This window comes from Coenobita brevimanus, chromosome 86 (genome assembly GCF_032717465.1).
Source record: "Coenobita brevimanus isolate Jiangsu-jjx chromosome 86, ASM3271746v2, whole genome shotgun sequence".
NCBI classification, from domain to species: Eukaryota; Metazoa; Arthropoda; class Malacostraca; order Decapoda; family Coenobitidae; genus Coenobita; species Coenobita brevimanus.
The window spans coordinates 35,419,658-35,443,954 of record NC_137039.1 but is presented as its reverse complement, the minus strand read 5'-3'; the positions used below and the strand labels follow the sequence as shown (position 1 = coordinate 35,443,954).

The 24,297-nt window shown below is 47.4% G+C and overlaps 1 protein-coding gene across 1 annotated transcript in view; it reads left to right on the top strand.

The window, feature by feature from the left end:
• The window catches only part of LOC145410694 (protein pangolin, isoforms A/H/I/S-like), a 634,854-nt gene that overhangs the window by 584,708 nt on the left and 25,849 nt on the right, over positions 1-24,297 (top strand). The window contains exons 4-5 of the mRNA XM_080280806.1: positions 17,327-17,462; positions 22,964-23,054. Of these exons, the coding sequence (XP_080136932.1) occupies positions 17,327-17,462; positions 22,964-23,054 (227 nt within the window). The remainder of the gene's footprint in view (positions 1-17,326; positions 17,463-22,963; positions 23,055-24,297) is intronic.

The window sequence follows — 24,297 nt, the reverse complement described above, 5'->3', positions numbered from 1 at the left end:
ACCTGCATCATCTATAATTACAGGTGAATTAAGTCGTCCAGTGGTAGCAATAATATACAGGAGCCTACACTGTTAGGAAAGACTTGAGTTGATGCCTCGAATCTTGTTTTCACTTTAGGAATATTAACACCTCATCACCTCTTCCCTAGCAGTTTATTCTGCATATTATATCAGTATCTTCTTGTATATTATTGACAAAAACTGTGTCGATATGAAAGGGACGTAAATAATGTGCAGGAGAGTACTAGGTGCAAAATACAAACTAAATCGCTACGGAAATTTTGCTACGAAGTCTTTAAAGTCATTTTAGAATACGTCCCTGTGTTGAACCCTTGTATACCAGACGTCACCCTTGATCTAAATATAATCGTGTGACGTTAAGGAAAACAGCAAGGATGTCACGGCTCATAAAGATGGAAGACGCATGTTACACCTTGTCTTGTGTTACCTGGAGAATATCTGTGTTTACCTGCATCCTCTATAATTACAAGTCAGTTAAATCGTCAAAGGCTGTAGGAATTATATGCAGGTTACATTGTCTTATGGTACATGGGAATAGTTACTCTTTACCCACATCGTCTATAATTGATGATGAATTCAGTTGTGTGGTGGCAACAAGAATAAGATAAAACAGCGCGTCTGATTGTGTTACTCTCAGCAAGAATATAATGAACAGTATACGTCATAGATTACGGGGGTTAAGTTTACCTGAGGATTAGATAGATGAATAGGTAGACAGACATGTAGATAGATAGATAAGAAGATAGATAGATGGGCATGTATTTTCTAGAGTTACAGAAGTGATGGTTAGGATGATGCTTAATTTTATGTAAACTCCGGTATACCTAACGAAATTCGCCCACCTGAGCAGATATTTTCCCAGAGAATAAGAAAGATACGTCTGGTAATAGCAGGAATATTACTTACATATTATTGCCACTTATAGACTGTTTTATTTAGCTTAGAAGAGAAGCATCGTAGTGAAAGATTCTGTAGGTGTAAATGTCAGCCGATACAGGTGACAAAGGTGACATTAATTTCTCTCTCTCTCTCTCTCTCTCTCTCTCTCTCTCTCTCTCTCTCTCTCTCTCTCTCTCTCTCTCTCTCTCTCATCTACCCTTTGTTTTCATTTCACCTCACCCCTCCTCTCTCCCTCACCCCCACACCCCCTCACCCCATTCTCGTCTCCCTTTTCATGTATGTGTTTTCTGTGGATGGTGGAGAGAGAGTTGTTGGAGATGTGGGTGGAGGAGAGAGAGAAGCTGGTGGAGAGATGGATGGAAGACTGGTGCAATGGTGAAGGTGGAAGAGGAGTGGAGAAGTTTGTGGAGTATCGAGTGGATAAGACACGGTTAAAGAAAAAATGAAACAGTGGAATGGGAGGAGAGGTGGATTGGGTGGATTGTGGAGTAGCTGGAGAGTGGTGAAGCTGCAGTGGAGATGTGGAATGATGAGAGAAGAGATTGGTGCAGAGGAGTGGAAGGCTGGTGGAAATCTGGGTGGAGAGTTGGGGTTGATGGAAAGACAGATGGAAAGTGGAAATACTAGTGGATGATGAAAAAGTGAAGAAGGTGGAACAGTAATTGGAGAGGCTTGTGGAAATGTGGATGGAATTGCCGGAGGAAGAATAAAAGTTGGGGCTGGTGGATTTATGGAATGGAGATGTGGAATGACGAAAGATGTTGGTGGTGAGGAGTAGGAAGTGGAGATGAGTAGAGAGGATATAGTGGATGTGTAGGCAGGTGGAAGTCAGTTGGAGGATGTAGTAGCGGTGTGGATGTGGAAGTGAAGGCTTATGTAAAAGTGTGGATGTGGAAGTGGAGGATGTACGGTAGTGTGGATGTGGACGTGGAGGATCTAGTGAAGATGTGGATACTCAAGTGGAAGATTGAGATGTCGATGTGTAGGATGTAATGATGGATGTGGAAGTGGATGATGATGTGGGGGTGTGGATGGGAAGTGGATGATGCAGTGGTGGTGTGGATGTGGAAGCGTACGCCCCGGGTGGACCATATGCCACATTTTAGCGAGTGGATTGGTGGAAATAGCGAAGTTTCCTTTGATATTCAGAAAGTGTGTTAATTTGTACATTCCTACCGTGCCGGGGTTGCGATCTCTGAGGGCCTTACCTCTCTCTCTCTCTCTCTCTCTCTCTCTCTCTCTCTCTCTCTCTCTCTCTCTCTCTCTCTCTCTCTTTCTCTCTCTTTCTCTCTCTCTCTCTCTCTCTCTCTCTCTCTCTCTCTCTCTCTCTCTCTCTCTCTCTCTCTCTCTCTCTCTCTCTCTCTCTCTCTCTCTCTCTCTCTCTCTCTCTCTCTCTCTCTCTCTCTCTCTCTCTCTCTCTCTCTCTCTCTCTCTCTCTCTCTGTTTCCTAATTTTCTTTCATTTTTCTCTTCTCCTCCTCATTCTTCTTTTCTCCCTTCCACTTTTCTCTTTTCCCTACTCTCTTCTTCTCTTTTTCCTCCCTTCCATCTGTCTCCCCTCCCCTCTTCCTCTCTTCTCATCTCGTCTTTCCCCTCATCACTCGATCCATTCCCCCTTTCCTCCCATTCACTCCCCTCCTCTTCTGTCTCAACTCTCCTCTCCCTTTTCTTCTCCTCTTTCTTTCCCACTCGCCCTCTTCCCCTCCTTGCTCTTCTCCCGTCTCTTACTAGTCTCCTCTTCTTTCATCTCTTACTGTTATTGCCTTCTTTCCTCTCTCTTCTCCTCTCTACTCCCCATCCCACCTTACCCTCCTTGTCTCTCCCCATATCTCTCCTCCCTTTCTTCTCCCTCCTCCCTTCCTTCTCCCTCATCCCTTCCTTCTCCCTCCTTGTCCCAAACCCCTCCCTCCTCAATTTCTCGTTTCAGCTCCATTGGTCTTGGCTCGTCCTTCCCCCACCCAGAAATTGTATATTGTCTTTCATTCCCAGGGCTTCCGGCTCTGGACACAGGCTAAGAGGCCCGTTTATGAGGTCCAGTAGTCCTTCCACGCCAGATGACCGTACGCTCCCATGCTATATAGTCCGTTCCCTTAGTCTTGTATTCTTTCCACGTACCAAGGAGTGACCCCACACACCTTTACCCTGAAGCCCATGTACGAGATCATGTACTCCCTCTCTACACACCAATTTTTGACCTCACACACCCTTGCCATGAAGACCATAGAATTCCCTTCAGGAGAAAGTCGACTACCTTAGTTTTGGACAGAATAAAGTACTCACGTTCGTCCATAGCAAGAAAAGGGTAAGGAAAACCATACTTACACATCCAGTAGTGACCTGTGTGTTTATGCAGGCCTGTCCGCTAAGATTTCCCTCAGCCAGCAATGCTGGTCTTGGAAAACCCTGAATAAAAAAAAGATCTAATGACGCCCGTTGCCCCAGACAGACGGAGAATTATAATATCTACACAACAGGAAATGACCTGTGTGTTTATGCAAGTCTCAGCGTCCATTAGTGAGATGATGAATGGAGAATGGCTGGTCGTTTTTTACCAGGTAGCACGTAAAGTTTCCGGAACCTAATTACCTCCGCCAACGAGGTAGGAGGAGATTATGTATTCACTCCTGTTTGTCTGTTGTTTTTTGTTTGTCCACACGCTATGTCAAAAAATTATTCATAGACATCAATGAAATTTTCTGGATATGTAGGTCAGTTTTCAAGGAAGAGTTTATTAAATTTTGGTGGTGATCTGAGTTGTCTGGTATAAGAGGTGTAGTAAAAAATGATGAAGTTTCGTGTTAGCTGTATGCCCTGTATGTACTTCACGTCCTATACTCTATTCACTTTAATTTAACCTAAAATTGCCATCTATCCATCTTGAATCCCGAGTGGTAGCAAGAGAGTAACACTGGAATACTGTTACTCCCGAAGAAGTTCTATGGAAAGCATGTACTGTAGATCCATAGGACTGTCATATTTCGAGAGAGCAGATGCATAGTACAGTCGTATTTCGAGAGAGCAGATGCATAGTACTGTCGTATTTCGAGAGCCTTTGAGCGACGGGAAGTAAGCTGCAAAATGACGAAGACCACTGTCAAACGGAGGTGGACGATTAAACAGTGGAGATACCAGAGTACGATTTTCCGGTGTTACAGCAGTCAGCATCATTCAGCGAGAGGATTCAGCAGCATCAGCATAACGTAGCATCTGAAACAAGACTTTCAACATTAACATCAGCTCCAGTCAGACCCTGCGGCAAGATCAGCCTACAGCATCAGCATCACAATAAAACTAGAAAGCAGTCAGAGAGCGCATGCCTTCACCAACGCTGTAATCCCTCTTTTCGTACCGGACGTATATTTTTACTGTCTCACACTGTCATTTAAATCTACGACCTTAGTTTGCTCTGTTACGAAATCACAGAGAGTGCATACCTCCGTCAACGTCAATAAAATCAACTGTTTATTCCGGTATCTATAAGTGGACGCACCTCAATATCTAATCAGTTTTTCGTTGACCCACCGCCCACCTGTCCACGAATTTTCATTGCAATCTGGTAACAACTTTTCGAGATATCTTGTACACAGACACACGCGGGTGAACACAACCTCCGTCCAGCGTCGTGGGCAGGGTTAACAACGGTACAACACACTCGACACAGTCAACATCAAAAACAAAACAGTTCGGCACCAGTTAGTCTAAGAACAGGGAAGATCAGCATCAGTCAGCACTCGTCAGTATCGTTCAGCATCATTATCAGTACTAGTCATTGCACGACAGTACCAGCCTGCATAAGTCAGCACCTAAAACAAAAAGTCAGCACCTGTCATCATCAGTCAGCACCTGTCAGCATCAGTCAGCGCAGAAAACAAAATCACTCAGCAACAAGAAGAATCGGCACCAGTCAGCACCAGCAGTAGGATGAGTCAGAACCAGTCAGCACCTGCAATAAAAAGAGTCAATATCAGTCAGTACCTGCAATAAGGAGAGTCAGCACCAGCGTTAAGAAGAGTCAGCACCAGCAATAAGACGAGTCAGCACCAGCAATAAGAAGAGTCAGCACCAGCCAACACCAGCAGTAAGAGGAGTCAGCACCAGCCAACACCAGCAGTAAGAGGAGTCAGCACCAGTCAGCATCTGCAATAAGAGGATTCAGCACCAGCCAACACCAGCAATAAGAGGAATCAGCACCAGTCAGCACCAGCAATAAGAAGAGTCAGCACCAGGAACAAGAAGAGTCAGCACCAGTCAGCACCAGGAACAAGAAGAGTCAGCACCAGTCAGCACCATCAGCAGCGACAGGGCGGCAGGCGAGGGAGGTTGTTTTTCAGGGCCCTGTCGCCGCCTGACTGTCGGAGCAAAACAAATACCTTTTTCTCAGGTTATTATCGACGCCGAGTATCAATTTATCGTGTTTGTTATTGGCGTTGTGAGCCGGGACAACCTCACTCTCTCTCCCCCTTGCTCTCTCTTGCTCTCTTTTTACTCTCCTTCTCTCTTCCTTGCTCTCTGTTGCTCTCACTCTCTCTTCCTTGCTCCCTCTTGCTCTCTGCTCTCACTCTCTTCCTTGCTGTCTCTCTTTCTCTCTTCCTTGCTCTCTCTCTTTCTCTCTTCCTTGCTCTCTTTTTATTCTCTCTCTCTTCCTTGCTCTCTCTTGCTCTCTTTTACTCTCACTCCTTCTTCCTTGCCCTCTCTCTTGCTGCCTTTTTGCTTTCGCTCATTCTTTTTATCTCTTTAGCTTTACTCTCTGTTTCCCTGTTTTGGCTTTATTTCGTTATTTTTTGCTCTCTCTCTCTCTCTCTCTCTCTCTCTCTCTCTCTCTCTCTCTCTCTCTCTCTCTCTCTCTCTCTCTCTCTCTCTCTCTCTCTCTCTCTCTCTCTCTCTCTCTCTCTCTCTCTCTCTGAGTTCCCTACTTCTCCCCTACATTCGTCAAATACCCCTCCTCCTTACCAGTATTTCTCCTCCTTCCTACCATCTTCCTCTTCATTCCTCCCCTCTCTCACCTCTTCATCTCCCTCCTTTATCAGTTCCTCCCACCTCTTCCCCTTCTATTATCTTTCATTCAGTCCCCCCTGTTCATCCTCTCATGTTAGGGTCCTCCATTTTCTATCCTTATTTCTCAGTCTCTATGTAACGCATCTGCCTCAATATTCACTTCATTCTGCCACCCTTCCTGGAACCTCCCTCCCTACCTGCCTCACCCTTCTCGCCAGCCTGGCTCCCTATATGCCTCATTTCCCTGCCTCACCACTCCTGCCGTCCCGTCTGCTTACTTCCCTGCATCAGCTTTCCTGAAGGCTGCCTCACCCTTCCCAAGTTCCCAGCCTGCCTACCTCCCTGCCCCATTAGTCCTGCCTACGTATCTGCCTCACTTACTTGCCTGCCTGCCTCCTTGCCTGCCTGCCTCCTTGCCTGCATGCCTCCCTGCCTGCCTACCTACCTACCTACCTACCTACCTACCTACCTACCTACTTACCAACCAACTTCCTACGTACTAACATATCTCACCTCGCCTCCCTCCTAACTTTACGATTGCACTTCTTTCCTTGCCTGCCTTCCTTCCATCTTGCCTGCCTACCTACCTACCTGCCTACCTACCTACCTACCTACCTACCTACCTACCTACCTACCTACCTAGCGCGTCGCCTCACACTGCCACCCAGCCTGAGTTTCATCACAACCAATTGATCTTCACTCACTCACAGCGCTCCTCACTTTTTACTATTTCCCTTCTGCGTGTGTGTGTGTGTGTGTGTGTGTGTGTGTGTGTGTGTGTGTGTGTGTGTGTGTGTGTGTGTGTGGAGGGGATTTTTGTGTTTGTGTTTGTTTGTGTGTAGGTGTGGAGGAAGGCTCTGAGGTGTTTGTGTGTATGTGTGTAGACAGGACATTGTGTGGGCGTTATGTGTATGGATCTGTGTATGTGTGTTTGTATATTTGTGTGTGTATGTATCTATGTGTATTTTGTGTTCGTGGGCTACATTAAATATTCACTACATTTCCTCCCCAGTTGGCATTTGTATCTGGCGGTCAGGTGAAGAATATTTTGGTTCTGGCACGCCGTGGATTTCTGGGGATACTCTCGCCAGTGCATTTCACGTCTGGCCCAACCTGCATCTCAGGGAACGGGCTAATTTTGGGTGTACTTTTAGGCAGATTCAGTAGAAAGATAGATAGATAGGTAGACAGATCAGTATAAGACAGACAGACAGACATATAGATAAGGTTAGACAGGTAGATAGATATTTAGATACAAACAGATCAAACAGGTGTAGACAACTAGCTAGCCCTCATCAGTCCTAGTCGTCTCCTCTTCAGTCCTTCTCTTCGTCAATCCTTCTCTCCTCCTTTTTCATCCACATTGCTCTTTCCGTTCTTGCACTTTCTGTTGTCGCTCTCTCTCTCGTTCCATCTTTCTGCCTCCTCTCATCCACCCTTTTTCTTCCCCGTTTGCTGCTTCCATTGTCCTCTGTTAATCCTCTTTCTCCATCCTGTTCATTCTCACATCTCTTTATCTTCCTCCCTATCCATCCCCATTTATCTGTGCCACCTTATCATTCCCCATTCTTCTCCCTATACTTGTCCTCGTTCGTCATTTCCATCCTCATCCATTATACGTGCCCTCATTCTCCTTCACATCCATCCTCATCCTTCTTCATATGCTTATCTCCCACCCCTCGTTTTCTGTCGTCATTACTTCTACTCCATATTGTGGTCTCCTCTCACTTCCCTCCGTCGTTTCAGTCGTTCACCTACGCACCAGTGTTTCAGAATAATCACCCCATACTTCTCTGCCTAGTCGTACCCTCCTGCCATGTCTTCACACTCTCATCATCAGGCTTTCTACTTGCCTAAGCTCTTTCTGTTTCATCCCTCTATCCCTCCTTACCTTCCTCAAGTTGAATACGTATAACAGCTCCCCTCCCCTTCTTCTCATGCCCTTCTCTCTCTGTCTTACCCTCTCCTCCTCCCCTGTATATCTCTTCCTCCCTCCCCCCTCCCTGTTTATCTCTTCGTCTCTCCTTTCTCTATTAATATCTGTCTTTTCTCTGCATATGTATCTTTGCCTTTATTCTCTAGCTCTATCTTTCACTGCCTCACTTCCTTTCTGTTCTCATTTTCATCACATTCTCATCAGTCTTTTTCCACTTCTCCTCTACAAATCTTACTTTGCTTGTCCCTTTCCCCTGCTCTTATCTCTCTTTTCTCCCTCCCCTCCCACTCGAATATGTGAGCCCCCCCCCCTCTCCCACTCCTTCACCCCCACTTAACTCCGTTTCTCTCTTCCCCTTCACCTCCTCCTCAATCTTCTTCCATTTCTCCTCAGCAGACCTCACTCCTCTGTCCTTTCGTCATCTGTCCTTTCCCCCTCCACCCCCAGTTTGTCAAGTACGTGAGCAATCCCCGACTCCCTCCTACCCCTCCACCCGCTCCTCTCTCCCTCCCCCTTCACTGCTCCTCCACCCTCTCCTTTCACTGCTCCTCCACCCTCCCCCTGTCTCTCTCTCTCCCATCTTCACCACTCCTCCCCGGATCTCCCTCCCCTCTTCACCATTCCTCACCCGATCTCATCCTCCCTCTCTGCTCTTCCCTCTCTCCCTTCCCCCTTTACCCTCTCCTCTCTCCGTTCCCCCTTACTTCACCTCCCCAACCCTCTCATTCTTCCCCTCTCTGTCCTTGCTGTATCCTTCTCTCCCCCTCCTGCTTCACCCCTCTATACTGCTCCCCTCCACCATCCTCCATTCACCCCCTCTCCCCTCTTCCCTTCCACCTTTCCCCCCATCACCCTCTCTGGCATCTTCTCCCCCTCCACCCTCCTTCACCCCCTCCCCCTCAGCCGCACTTCACTATGCAATAAAATCTTCAAATGGCTTTTTCCTATTTTTTAATTCTGTGTCGCCGAGACGAGGAATGTCGAGGTCCGTCCATCGGTTATTACGTCTGGCGTCTCCTGCTTGGGGTGTGGGGGTGGGGGGATGTGTGGTGGAGGTGGAGGGGTGGGGGAATGTGTGATAGTATGAGGGGGGGGGGATAGAATGATAGGGTGAGTGTGCTTATGTGAGTATGTGTGGAGATAATGTGAGGAGGTGTGGGTTGGAATGTGTGGATATTAGATTTCGGGTGAGTGAATAGGGGAGATGTGTTGAGGTGTGGGGATGGGGCGATAGGATGGGCGTTAATATGTGGGGAGGTGATGTGGAGAGGTACGGGTTGGTATGTGTGGATGTTGACTTAAGGCGTGTGGATAAGGGGAGTGTGGAGTTATGTTCAGAGATGTGGGTGTGGGATGGGATTTTTTCGTCTGGCCTGAAGGTGTGCAAGTGTGGGATCTGGGTGTGGGTATGGAGTATGTTTGTTTGATGTGGTGCATATGGGTGTGAGGATGGGTGTGGATTGAAAGTGTGTAAGTTGTGGTTGGATGCATGTGGATTGTGGGTGCAGGATGTGTAGCTTAGAATGGAATTGGTGTGGTTAAGCGAATATGGTCGTGGGTTGAGGTATTTGTGTGTGTATAAGTTTTAGACGTGTGTGGACTGGGAGTGTGTGTGTGTGTGTGTGTGTGTGTGTGTGTGTGTGTGTGTGTGTGTGTGTGTGTTTGTGTGTGTGTGTGTGTGTGTGTGTGTGTGTGTGTGTGTGTGTGTTTGTGTGTGTGTGTGTGTGTGTGTGTGTGTGTGTGTGAGAGAGAGAGAGAGAGAGAGAGAGAGGACCGTCTGCTTATTATCAGCACATAATCCCAGAGTTCATCCAGTGTGACCGATCACGTTTTATGAAACAGGACTTGTTGACGTCTAATGGGTTTGTTTGTGGCAGCCATAACGCCACCACACCCAGGGCTTCATCCGCTTTCCCAGGGCGTGAGTGCTTGTGTGTGTGGAACGAGGCTGGCCCTGCCGGCTATGGGGCTACTGCGGTGAGAGTGGGGACTGTGGCCGTCGTAATGGCCCTGGTCCGGGGTGCTGGCCACGCACTGTGTCATCATCGTGCTTTTAATTGTTCCGGAGGGCCATAAAAGTGTGCAGTGAGTAGTGAGGCGGGCAGTTACCAGCGTCTGGACTCAGTCTGTTCGTCTTGTCACTACGGTGTATCCATTCTTCACCTCTCCATAATTCTTACTTTGCCTCAAGACAAGTGTACACTGTAATGAGTTTGTCTTGACTGTGCTGGGAAGTATTAACCCTTTGTGTAGTCTCTACCTGTTGTGGATTTTTACTGGCCAGCGCCGGATAATTTTATTCTGTTGAGAAGTTGCCTCCAGCTGTCAAGAGGTATTGTGGAGAAGTATTTGTTTTAGTTTGTTAAGAGCGTTAGAGAGGAAAAATTACCCTCAGGCTTGTTAACCTGTCGAGTGAAGTTCCTGATCTTGATGCTGCATTATCAGTCATTCCCTTGGAATTATATTTTGTATTCCTTACAAACTGCACCCCAAGTCCGTTTTGTTATCTGAGCGGCGGATCAGTAAATATTTGTCAGTTTATGACAACCAAACAGATATGTCCAGGTAAGGCAGCAGGCAGGCAGGGTTAGTTACCCAACATAATGCCCGCAATTCCATTATATTCCTGGCATTACCAGACGATTTTTGTTGTATAGGATAAGCCCTTCTTGGTGCCACGGTTGGGCTGTGGTGGGGCAGCGAGGTCATAGGCACCAGCTGAATGGTTTTGTAGCTAAATGCCAAGATATTAATTTCCATTCAGCGACAGTTTATAGAAATGTGTGCTACCTGTATTCTAGCAGTTTTTAAAGCATGTTTCTTAACTACTTTCTGAAGCTTTATTTTTTTTTTTCAATCTATCTTCTAACACTTCGTAAGCAATTTTCAACGCTCTTTGCTAAGCTTTGGCAATAATTTAGAAGTTTACCATATTTCTTAGGGTTTTACAAGAGATTTTTGTGTTCATGAATTTAGTTTGGCATTTTTCAAGTCACAAGGCGGGATATTGGTGATTGCATTTTAACGCTTTGTGTTTGCTTCGATTTCCATGAGAATTTTCAGTTTGGTAAAATTCTTTGCACCATATACGGTGGTGATATTTGCTGTGTGTCCTCTGTGCTGGTCTGGAGATTTGTTAAGTTAATAGAGAGGCTAACACTGGAGGGCAATTTAGCTGCCTCTGAGATTTTCATTGGACACGAGTTGTGCAATGTGGAATGTTGATGGCATTTTTTGTGTGTGTGCGTGTGTGTGTGTGTGTGTGTGTGTGTGTGTGTGTGTGTGTGTGTGTGTGTGTGTGTGTGTGTGTGTGTGTGCTGACTCACTCACACTGCCGTCGTCACTCTTGCATCAAATGAAATAGAAAATTGGGATGGTCGGTGCGGTGACCGTGATTGTCGTGTAAATGCCAGAGCTGGGGAGGAGTACTGCCCCCTCCCCACCCCCATCCACCCCTTTCCCTCCACTTCCCTTCCTCATCCCATCTCCCTTCCTTACCATCCTCTTCCCACAACCCCACACCCTCCCCTCTCTTCCTTTGTACATCTCAGCTTCCCCAAATACTCTCCTCCCCTTCCCATGCCCTCTCCATCCCTCTCCACATCCTCCCCTCGCCTTCCCACACCCGCCTTTCCCCTCTTCTTTCCTGCAACCTCCCATCGCTTCTCTTCTCCCCAATCCCTAACCAACTCTTATCCTCTCCTTCCTTATCTCCTTCCTCACATTTCCATATCCTGTCTCTCCCTCTTTTCACACCCTTCTCTTACCCCCTTCCCCTTCCCTTCCCTCTTGCCTTTCACTCACACTTCACACCTTTCCTTCCCTTCCCTTCGCGCTGTTCCTCCTAAAAACTTCCCTCCAATCCCGTCCCCTTAACTCTGCCACATTCTCCCCAGCACCTCTCCCCACCTCCCTCACACTCCCCTCTTGCTTCCACTCCCTTCCCACAGCCCTCCTCCCCGTAGCCCTCCTCCGCACAGCCTTCCTCCCCACAGCCTTCCTCCCCACAGCCCTCCTCCCCACACAGCCCTCCTCCCCACACAGCCCTCCTCCCCACACAGCCCTCCTCCCCACAGGCGGCCAACACATCCACCTCGATCCAATAGTAATACCGTGTGCTGGTCCCTGTAAATTGATGCGTCCAAAATTCACCATCCCGCCATAAAGTATTCCCAGGCAGCCTCTTTCATGTGATCTGAGCCTCAACTGACCCCGCCTGACCCGACCCCTGGCGTAAAGGGCATTAATTGTCCCCCCTGATCAACTATACATCACACAGCATCATCATCAGCATCAGCCTCGCTCCTCCACCTGTCTCTGTCACCACTGAATTTCATCTCATTCTCACAGTCACCAATATTTCTTTCATCTTGCTTGCTTTCACTGTCACCAGCGTTAATGTCACTGAAGCATATTTTATTTTCATTTCCCTTTCGCCAAATTTCATCTATTTTAACACTCATCTCCGATTAATTCTTCTTCGTCTCTTTGTCCACCACTTCATCTCATTCTGGGTCACAGTCACCAGCAATTGTTTCATTTCCCTTACCAGAAATACATTCTCTCTCTCTCTCTCTCTCTCTCTCTCTCTCTCTCTCTGTCTCTCTCTCTCTCTCTCTCTCTCTCTCTCTCTCTCTCTCTCTCTCTCTCTCTCTCTCTCTGTACCTGTGTTGACCTTAATCGACCTTTAATTGCCTAATACCTGTGTTCACCTTTATTGGCTCTGATTAATACTTTTGTTCACCGTAATTAACCTCTGATTCTTACATACGTTCACCTTGATTAACCTCTTATTCTGTACCTGTCCTCACCTGGAATGACTTTTGATTGACTCTTACCTCTGTCCACCTTACCAGACCTATAAATGGCTTTCCTGTGTTCACCTTGATTAACCTTTGATTATTACCCATATTCTCGTTTATTAGCTTACGTATGTGCTACCTGTCCTAACCTTACTTAACTTCTAGGTGTGTGTTGCCTGTGCTAACCCTATTTGCCTTCTACATGTATGTCACCTGAGCTAACCTAAGTAATTTCTAGTGTTACGTGTGCCTACCTCTACCGAATTAGTGTTCATTACCTTTGCTTGCCTGCACTGACTGGTGATGATGAAAAACCTTAACGTGTCGCGCTGTGAACCCTGGGTGGGGCAGCTGCGACGTCCACCCAGGAGCCAAACCTCATATTTTCCAGCACCTCGCTGTAGGAAGGACCCTGGTCTGACCCTGCTTGGGCGCTGCGTGCCACAGAGGGGTGCCGGATCCCTACGCGATGTATGTACTGTATTGTTGTACCTATAGAACGGCCCTGCAGAAGGAGTTGCCTACCTGTAGTCGACTGGTCTGCTCGGAAGACAGACTGGATTTACGCAACAACAACAACTTATAGACTCAAGTGTCTGCTCCCTGTACTTATCTTAAACTCTCACTTTCTTTTGTGTCTAAACTTTTTAAACTTTTTTTCTTTTTCATATTCAAGTTAATTTACGTACTTACCCCCATTTTTTTCATAAGCAGAGAGAGAGAGAGAGAGACATCCCCATCCCCATATGTGCGGTCCAGGCCTCCCATATACCCTGCCTCCTTCCCAAGATAATATCAACCCGCCATATCTTATTCAGGCGCACATTTGTTCTCTATCGATTGTGAGGGGATCTGCCTAACCTCCCCCCCCCCTCTCTCTCTCTCTCTCTCTCTCTCTCTCTCTCTCACCTCTTCATAAAGTTTGGTTAAAAAGCTCCATGTACGGACTGATTGATTCGTGCGTCCGGTTTGTGTGTGTGTGTGTGTGTGTGTGTGTGTGTGTGTGTGTGTGTGTGTGTGTGTGTGTGTGTGAGAGAGAGAGAGAGAGAGAGAGAGAGAGAGAATTATTACTGAACAGAACTTAATAATTTTAGGCCTTAAGTTATATATTAAAAATGAGTCTGAGTGATGTGGTATTATCCCTTATTTTATTAGCTGGTATAAGTGTGGTATTACCGGTATTCGGACGTCCGGTATTTTGGGTATTTTGGGTACTGAGGCTTCTCTATTAGGTGGTATTAAGGGACGCGAGGAAGACGGATGTGGTATTAAAACTTCTGGTATTAGTTGGTATGAATGATGCACAGGACTCGTTTGGTTAATAGGGCTTCGGTATTATGTGGTATTATGGGCGATTGACAGGATTGATGTGGTATTAAAACTCCTGGTATTAGTTGGTATTAAGAGCTAGTCATTAGGATTTGGTGAGTGGTGGTATTAACGGTGATTTGGTATTGAGGATTCTGGTATTAGGTGGTATTGTGGGTGGCAGAATGGATTGAATTGGTATTAAGAATTCTGGTATTGGGTGGTGTTAGGCGTGGTGGACAGGACTGGTTTGGTATTAGGTGGTATATGGGCTGGTGTGAACTGGTGTAATCTAGGCCAGGGATGAGAGTGAACGTGACGACGGCGCGTGCACACATACACGCGTACGTTCGAAAAAAAAATCTCTCTCTCTCTCTCTCTCTCTCTCTCTCTCTGCTTTCTTACCCTCTCTCCTCTTCCATGTCCTTCTCTCTCTCTTTTCTCTCCTCTTTTCGTCTCTCTCTTCTTTCTCTCCCATTTCTTTCCTCTGTCATACCTCTCCACTCTTCTCTTTATCTCCCCCCTCTCTCTTCTCTCTATCTCTCCCCTCTCTCTTCTCTCTATCTCTCCCCTCTCCTCTCTCTTTGTCTCTCCCCCTCCCCACTCCTCTTCCTTTCGCCCCACCCCTCTCAATCAACTCTCATTCCATCCTTGACTGCCTCTCTTTGCTTCTTTCACCCCTTTTTTCATTCATTCCACTTATTCAAATTCTCCTTTCTTCATCATCCTATTACCTTTTAATCTCATTCCTGATTGTTTTACCTTTTTCGTGTGTGATTTTTGACAATTAAGGCTAAGAATTAAGGCCTGGGTGGTGGGACTCCATCTCCAGCCACACACTTACACTCCTATCTCCACACCACCCCAAAATGTTATCCAGGATTTGCATGTATTAGTGTGAGTGTGGCAAATGGCAGGAGGACTAGCGGTGGTGGGCGGCTTTGTTCACTAATGCAGCCCCCCACCTCTTTACTTTGTCCCCGCCACACCACCTTTTAGCATCCATGGACAAACGCCCTCTCTCGCCTCGCCTCGCCTCGCCTCTCTCCTTCTTCTCGTCCTCCTCCTCGTGCTGCTCCTGCCGCTGCGTCGTCGCCTCCGTCCGATCGATACCTAGTTAACAGTTTCCAGGGGCTTTTGTGTGTGTGTGTGTGTGTGTGTGTGTGTGTGTGTGTGTGTGTGTGTGTGTGTGTGTCCTTCATTCATGGTACCCCTTTGATTTGATGGCCCTTTCCTCTCTCGCTGTCTCCTTTCTCTCCTGTTTATTTAGCTTGCTGTCTTTCTCTTTCTTCTCCATATGTCATCTGGTCCCTCCTCACAACTCTCCTGCTCCCCTTTTTTATTCTCTCATCACTGACCCACTCCAACCTTCCTATCCTTTCTTCACTCAACCTTTTTCTACTCTTCATGGCCCACTCCTGTATCAACCCCTCCATTTCTTTCTCCACCATTTTCATTCTGCCTCCCTCGTACCATATCCTTTCTCCACTAGTATTATCATCATCGTCATATCTCTTATCTCAGCTCTCTCTCGCTTCAGCCATAATATCCAGTCTTTTAACCCTTGCATAACTCTCTCCCCCTTCCCATTTTCTCCCTAAACCATTCCTCATCATTACCATTCTCTCTCCGCCAAGCTAATTCCTCTCTCACCAGTTTCATCCTCCACTCACACTCCTACATTATCCTTTCTCTCCTTTACCACCTCTCTCTTTACATGAACCTTCTCTCTACCTTTCCCTTTTCTTTCCACTCCCCTCCCACTACCCGGCTCTTTCTCTTTCCACTGAGCCCTTCCACTCTCCAGTTTTATCTCCTTTTCACCAGTTCCCTTTCTTATCACCAGTAGTTCTTCTCCCTCTTTCCATCAGCAAACTCTTCTCCACCCACCAGCCCTCTTTCCTTTCTCCACCATCCTTCCTTTCTCCACCATCCCTCTGTTCTCTCCGCCAGCTGTCTATTCCTCTCCTTTTCCCACCATCCCTCTCAACATCATCCTTTTCTCTCCACCAGCCCATACCTGTCTCCACCAGTCCTCCCTTCTCTTCACCAGCCTACTCACCTCTCTGTTATCCTTCTCCTCTCTCCACGAGTCTTTTCCTCTCTACACATCCCTCGTCTCTCTCCATATCCATGTCCTCTCCCTGCCAGCCCTCTCCCTTTTTCCACCAGCCCTCTCTCTCCACCCAGCCCCTCCACCGAAAGCACCTCCATATTCAAGCTGCCTTTCCTCACTGTCATCCACCCTGCCCCCCTGTCCTGCCTGCCTGCCTGCCTCACCCAGCCTGAATTAGGGGGCTGGTGAGGCGGAGGGAGATGGAAGAGGAGTGGTGAAGATGGAGAGAAATGGAGGGAAATGGAGTAAGAGTCTGATGTATGGAAGAAAGTGTGAGATATGGGTTTATTTTTTTCTTTTTAAAGGAGAGAGATGCGGTTGATAGGAAGAAAGTTAAATTCTCTCTCTCTCTCTCTCTCTCTCTCTCTCTGCTTATATGCATATATTTAGTGTAATGCAGTATACTGTATATGCTAACATAGAATTATATATAAATATATATGTGGGTATGATACTGCATTTATGAGTTTTGTGTCCATTCATCCAGCAGTCTGTTTATCAGTTTAACCTGCTGTACATCCATTTGTCTATTCATCCTTCTGTCCGTCTATCCCACGGATGGTACAAATGTAGTACATGTAGGCAGTGAATAGATGTCACCCCCGCACCCCACCACCACCCACCCATCCCATGACTCCACACCCCACCACCACCCACCCCAAGACTCCACACCCCACCACCACCCACCCCATGACTCCACACCCTACCACCCACCCACCCCATGACTCCACACCCCACCACCACCCACCCCAAGACTCCACACCCCACCACCACCCACCCCAAGACTCCACACCCCACCACCACCCACCCCAAGACTCCACACCCCACCACCACCCACCCCAAGACTCTACACCCACACTTGTCGCCACTTTGATCACCCTGATGGAGTCTGTCAGTGCCTCCATCCGCACAAAAGTCATATTGGGCTATCCACGTCGTGTTTTTTTTTTTCACTTTATTATCCAGCTATTGTTAATTGAGTTTGTATTAGATGTGATTGTGTGACCTTCAGATGCAGGTCTTGTTTTTACTGATCTTGGCTTTTGATCGAGGTTAAGCCTTCTCTCTCTCTCTCTCTCTCTCTCTCTCTCTCTCTCTCTCTCTCTCTCTCTCTCTCTCTCTCTCTCTCTCTCTCTCTCTCTCTCTCTCTCTCTCTCTCTCTCTCTCTGTATATATATATAAGGATTTTATTTACATTTAGAGTTTGATTTCTTGATAATCTTCTGATAACAGATTTTTTCTTTCACAGGCGGCGGAGAAGATGGGTCTGGGAGCGGGCCCTGCCGGAGGCTCTCTGTTTTCCCTCTACCACAACGGGCAGACCCTGGGCCAGCCCCCGCCAGCACACATGGGCATACAGCCGTACCACCTAGACCCAAAAGCCAGTAAGTGGTGTGGGGAGGCAAGAAGGAGGCTCAGAGCAGTGCCTGTCAACTGCACGAGGCTCATTAAGGCGGACATGTATCTTTTTCATGAGTCTTCAAACTTTGGTCCAGTTGGGAAGTGACCTGAAGTTTAATTATGAAGTGACCTAAAATTGATACCCTATTAGCGAACGGCCTCAACTCCTCCAGCAGTTATGTTTGGGTAAAATTGAATAGGCGTTGTCCTAATGAAGGAGTGGAAGTAAAATGGGTTGTATATTGATTTCTGAAATCGGGCCATTAAGAGGTGGGAACGAAAAAATTAAATACAAGTGCTCATAAATAAAGGAGATTGATTGATATTTAAAGGCTATTCAGGGTATTTACATTGAGGATAATAAGTCTTGCGTCGATTCTTAGGAAGATTTAAGGAAACGCAGCACGAAAGAGGGTAGTTATCGGACCACACTTTTCAAAAACATAGAAGTTGGAAATAGTACAGTAGAGTTTGCCCTTTTTCTCCGTTTTCTTTAATGCTGGTCGTGTTTTAGGGATGAGTGGCATTTGGCAAGATTGATTACGTATTTTTTTTTTTTTTCTTCCCGTATATGTACAGTTGGTATGCATCATCTAGATTTCTTAGTTTCTTTGTGTATAGCGACCGGGACAGCATAGGGTATTTCTGAACTGCTTCTCATTTCAACACCACATGCTTACCTTCCCTTCTCTGGATGATCGCACTTACTTTGACCCTAACCTTACCTAAGCTTACCCTAAAAGCCTAGTCTAACCTAACCTAACCTATACGATCTCTTAACTGCTTAACTTGACCTAATTTGGGGATTCCTGGGTAGGGGGGAAGTGCCCAGCCCGACTGCAGTTCGGTTGAGTGGGTGTGGATGCTGATGTAGGTGTGGGTGTGGGCGTGTGGATTTGGGTGTGGATGTGGATGTGAGTGGTAAGCGTGGGTGCGGATGTGGGTGCGGAGGAGTGTGGGTAATGTGGGTGTGGAAATTGATATGGAAAGGGGTGTGGGTGTGGGTGTGGGCGGGTCCTCGTGAAGCGTACCCAGGTTTATGGATAGCCGCCATGTTTGTCAAATCAATATCCGGCACAGTTGTGTGTCTGGGCGCCATTTTTAGACGCTCGCTTGATTAATAGTTGGCGTGAGGCGGGAGAGTGACGCCCGCCACCTCACCTCACTTCACTTTCACTGTAACTCACTATCGTATTATGCTTCGGTTTACCTCACTTCACTTTGCTTCACATCAACAGTCCTAACTTCACCTCAGCTAGCTTCACATGCACTTTATCTTATCTCACTTCACCTCACCTCACTTCACTATACTACACCTTTCCAGCAACGCTTCACCTCACTTCATATCACTCCCTATTATCATTACCATACATCTTATCTCCTCACCACCGCACATCAGTTCGCTTTATCTCACCTCACGTCACTTCTCTTCGCCTCACCTCATCTCACCGTACATCAAACTCTCCTTCCCATCCCTTACCTTACCTTACCACACCTGACCTTACCTTTCCGTACCTCACCTCACTTCATGTCACCTTTCACATCACCTCCCTTCAGCGTTCGTCCCACAATTTCATATTTACGGGATTACATATTTTGGGTTTAAGGAATATTTTTAAAAACAGGGAATGAATAGCACAGCCCACTTATTACGTGCTAGCTGGAAGAGAACACGCAAAGGGACGGAAGTAGGCAGCTGGAAATTCCCTCTTGTTGACATCTGGCGGAGTGGGGACCTTGCCTGACGCGCGATGGCTCAAATTTGTCGGAAGTGATTGGTGTGTGTGTGTGTGTGTGTGTGTGTGTGTGTGTGTGTGTGTGTGCGTGTGTGTGTGTTTTAACGCTATATAAAGGTATCCAGGGTCATTGTTGATCTGGCTTTACATGATCTGGATTATGGAAGCCTTGACTCAGGGGCTTTACGTTACGAAGGCCGTACAGTAGGGTTCCCTGTTACCGCTTTTCTTTTTTACTGTCTCGGTGTTGTGATTTGCTGGTACCCCCACTGGCCAGCACTGTAATTCGCTCATTTTAGCTAGGCGGAGGTTTTTGTCTTTTTCCAGCCAACCCATAATTCAGATAAGACAATACTGCGGCTCTACATCCATTCCTTGGCGCCTCTTCGTGACTGGCACCATAGTTTTGTGTTCATCTCCCCTCATAGTTCAGCATTCAAGAGGGAGATGTAGCAGTTTTACGCCTAGTTAAAGTGAACGGAGTGTCGTTTCGCAGACAGCACCAAACACCCTGGCAGCGGAAAGGGGAGAAGAGGCCTCGCTGTAACTCTTCCTCCCTCTCCCCGTGTACAGACGTGGCAAATTGGATTAGAATGTTGCACGGTGATTTCTTAGGAAAGTTTTTATTTTCCATAGTTTTAAAAAGTGTAGAGGATAATCTCAGTGTAAATTTGAATAGCGTTAAGTTTGAATATTACATACGAGGAATAGGTTACAATATCATGTCCTCAGCGACGTAGATCTTATATATCTTTCAGAGATTTGATAGTGATGATGATAGTGATGATAATGGCGGTATGTAGATATTTATATAGATAGATAGATAGATAGATAGATAGATATTTGGAAGACTTGATGATGATGATGATGACTGAATTACACCCACACATTGATATTTATTAGAAACGTACATTAATTTTAAAATGTATATATGTGCAAAGAACACACACACACACACACACACACACACACACACACACACACACACACACACACACACACACACACACACACACACACACAGTGGGGGTGAAATGCTTGAAGGTGTTTAAAATCGTTACCTTACACTTCATCATTCCGCAGGGGTGTGATTGTGAGGGAGGGGTGGGGGAGGGAGGATAGAGGAGTGGTGGAGGTGAGGGTGGGGGTGTTAGGGAGGTGGGGTGAAGGAAGGAGGAAGAATTGAGGGCGGGGAGTTAGAGGCAGGGTGAGAAAGGGAGAAGGGTATGAGGGTGAAGTTAAAGAGCTAAGGTGAGGGAGAAAGAGGTGAGGGTGGAGGAGGTAGGGGGATAGGGTGATGGAGGGATGTGTGTGGAGAGGTGAGGGGGGAACGACGTGTTTGAGGAAGGAGGGAGAGAATGTGTGTGGAAGAGTAAGGGAGGAAAGGAGTGAGGGAAAGAATGGTGAGGAAGGAGGGAGGGAAGAATATAAGGGTGAGGGAGGAAGGGAGGGAAGGGAGTGAGGAATTGTAGAGCGAGGGAGGGTGTGGGATAAAGTAAGGGTGAGAATGTCGGGAGAGGGATGAGGGAGGGGGGTGTAAAAGTATAGCTGTTAAGGTGTGTGGATTGAAGGATGAAGGAAGAGGTGGTGGGGGAAGGTGGAAGGATGAGTAAGGGAGGATGTGAAGAAGAGTGAGGGAGGGAGAAGTAGAGAGGTGAGGAAGGTGCAGGGAGAGTGAGGGAGGGAAAGTGAGGATGTATGCGTGGGGGAAGAGGTGAAGGTGGAAGTAGGGAGTGGGGTGAGCTGCAAGAAGGGTGAGGGGGATTGAATGTGGGTTGGGGTAAGGTGGGGGGAAGGCACGGGGTGTAGTGGGATGAGGAAGGGAGTGAGGGGGGAAGGAAAGAAGTGTAAGAAAGGGTGAACAGGGGGGTGAGGGAGGGTAGAGGGGTGAGGGAGAAGGGGTGAGGACAGTAGCGGCTGTAGGTAGCATCAATAAAGATGGTTAATCCCGTCTGGACACTCCCACCTCAGTCACACCACTGCCTCACCGCTCACACCACTCTCACTCCTTTGTACTCCCTTTGTATTCGCTTGTACACACTTTCGTCGTCACACACCCTTTGTGCTTTATTTGTATTCCTTTGCATTCACTGTGCTTTACTACTTACACCAGTCTCACTCTTTGTTCTCCTTTTGTAGTTCTTCGTACACATTTTCTTCACCATTCACACGAAACTTTCCTTGTATTCCAGTTGTATTCCTTTGTACATACTTTCTTCACCACTCACACCACTACCCCAGTACTCACAGCAGTCTTACTCTTGTACTCCCTTTGCACTCCGTTGTACTGTCTTTCACCACTCACACCACACATTCGCTATTCTCACTCTTCAGTATTACCTCACACCACACCACAGCCACTCAGCACTCGCACCTTGGCATCTCATCACACACTCCTTCACCACTCACACCCCTCCTCCCTTCACCACTCTCACATACTTCACTGCCACTCATCACAATCACATCCAACTACTCACTGTGCACACCTCTCATCCCGTCATTGTATATCATTCACTATATTCACCACTCACTTCACTGACTCTCTCTCTCTCTCTCTCTCTCTCTCTCTCTCTCTCTCTCTCTCTCTCTCTCTCTCTCTCTCTCTCTCTCTCTCATCCCTAGCATGTTTATTAATACCGTTTTCCAGTATTAATGAGAGAGAGAAGGGTGTTGCTTAGTGCTGTCAATTTCCCTTCATAATCCTGACATTTTTACCTTTGCAACAGTCCTTCCCCCTCTGCAACCACTCGCCCTGTTGCACTCCCACCCTCCCCTCACTCCTACACCCTCCCATACACACTATATGCTCTACACCCCTCCTCATACACCGACACCCCAGTTGTACTCATCTGTCTTTACACTTCTTTACATCCTCCCACCTATTACTGTATTACACCCTCCTCATATACACTTCACCTTTACTCCCCTGCACCCTTCCCATTCACTTTCTTGTACTACCCTACACACTTGCTTTCTCTACACCTTCTCTTTTTATCATCCGTCCCTCTTCACTGCTTCGTCCCTACATGCACCCTCTCTTAAACTCTCCACCTTCCCTGTAGTTACATCCTCTATACACTTTACACCCATCCTATACTGCACTACATCATCTTATACACACCCTTCATCCCTTCTACACACTGACGTCCCTCCCCCTGTTACCTACATTACACCCATCCCATGTACACTGCACCCTGCCACACTAAACCCTCCCCATACACCCCTACACTTGTCCTACACCCGACTGTCCCCGAGAGCTACACTACTCCCTCTCCATATACATTTCAGCCCACCACTCTACACCCTGGCGCTGGAGAGGGACGCCTTCACGTGGTGGAATGATATGTCTGGGTCGTGTAGCTGTGTGGAATTTGACCATCATAAATAAGGGACCTGCCCATGCCATTGCACCCATAGATTCGATAAGACAGCCGCCCCGCTTTTCGTTATTATGTTTTTCTTCGTATTTTTGCAGTTTAGGTGTTTGGAATTTGGTTATACTTCAGAACTGTTTAGTAGGACCGTGTATGATTCAAGTATTTAGGGATTTGCGTGTGTGTGTGTGTGTTTGTGTCTTATGGATCTGATTTTTTTTTTTTTTTTAAGGTTGTGTTTTTCTCCGAGGTGTTGCGATTGCTGGTGTGTGTGTGTGTGTGTGTGTGTGTGTGTGTGTGTGTGTGTGTGTGTGTGTGTGTGTGTGTGTGTGTGTGTGTATGTGCACATAATACTAACTCAGTGTTCACGTACAGGTCTGCGGCCCCCCGTATACCCGTTCGCAGCATCAGGCCAGTACCCCTACCCCCTGGGACCTGACTTCACCGCACAGATGGCCTCCGCCTGGTGAGTGTTCAGTACCCTCTCCCTGTCCCTGCCTTTACCCTACCCCCTGTCCATCCCCTGCCTCTCCCATTGCCCTTCTGTTCATACCCCTACCTCGCCTCTATCCCCATCCTGCCTCCTCTGTACCCCTGCTCATGCCTTCCTCATCTCAGCATCTATCCAAGCCACCCCTGCTTCCTTTTTCCCACCTTAGCCTACTCCCTTCGTTTTTCCTTGCAGCCCTGCCTCTCCTTCAGCTCTTGTCCCTGCCTTGTCCCTCCCCCCCATCATCCTATCTTTTTCCTTGTCTCTATACCCTTACCTGTGTTTCCCCTGTCTTATCCTGCCCCTCCCTTGCCGTTCCCCAAATCCTGTCCATGCTTCTACCCCTGTCTCTCACTCAGTCCCTGTTCCGGTCTCCCCTACCTCAAGTTTTTTTTTCCATGCCTCCACTGCTTCTTCCTCATCCCAATTCCTGCCCCATTCTGCCTTCGTCTTTGCTTTTCTGTTTCGTTCCTACCCCCTGCCCCTATCCCATCCTACCGGTGTCCCTGCCTTTCCATCAGCCCTTGTACAATCCTCTCTACTTCTTTCCCATCCCCTGTCCCCTACCCCTCGCCTGTGCCCCTGCCTTACCCTCCCTGTCCACCCTCTTTCTGTCCTTGCGTCTGCCTCCCATTCTTTCTTCTTTGCCTCTTCCTTCCCTTACCTTGGCATCCACTACCTCTCCCTGCCTCTTCCTGCGATCCCTTCTTTCATATTCTCCCTCACTCCCTCTTCCACACACACCAGTCTTTCCCCACCACCACCACAGCATCCCTTCCCTTCCCTTCCCTTCCCTTCCCTTCCCTTCCCTTCCCTTCATTCTCCCCCACTTTTTCCGCTCCTCTTCACACCTCTCCTCCTCTCCCCTCCCCCACTTTCCTCCCCTAGCCCCATTTTCTCCCTTACTTCCCCCTCCTTTCCCACACCTCTCCTTCCCCCGCTCCACCCCACCCACTGCACGTTGCTCTTATTCATGTGTATGTTATGCAGTAAGAGTAAGATTAGCAAGATCACCACGTACCTTACCTCACTTAAGGGCTCATCAATTTATTATCCAGTTAGCGTTTTCTTCCGTTAATTAAGTAGATATGGCGCGATTTTTTTTTTTAATTCACATTTCACGTCACTTAGCTTGTTACGCTGACGTCTTTCTGCGTTTATGCTTGCTATCTACAGACGATTTTCTTCAGCATGGGGGAGACGTTTGGAACTGGAGACG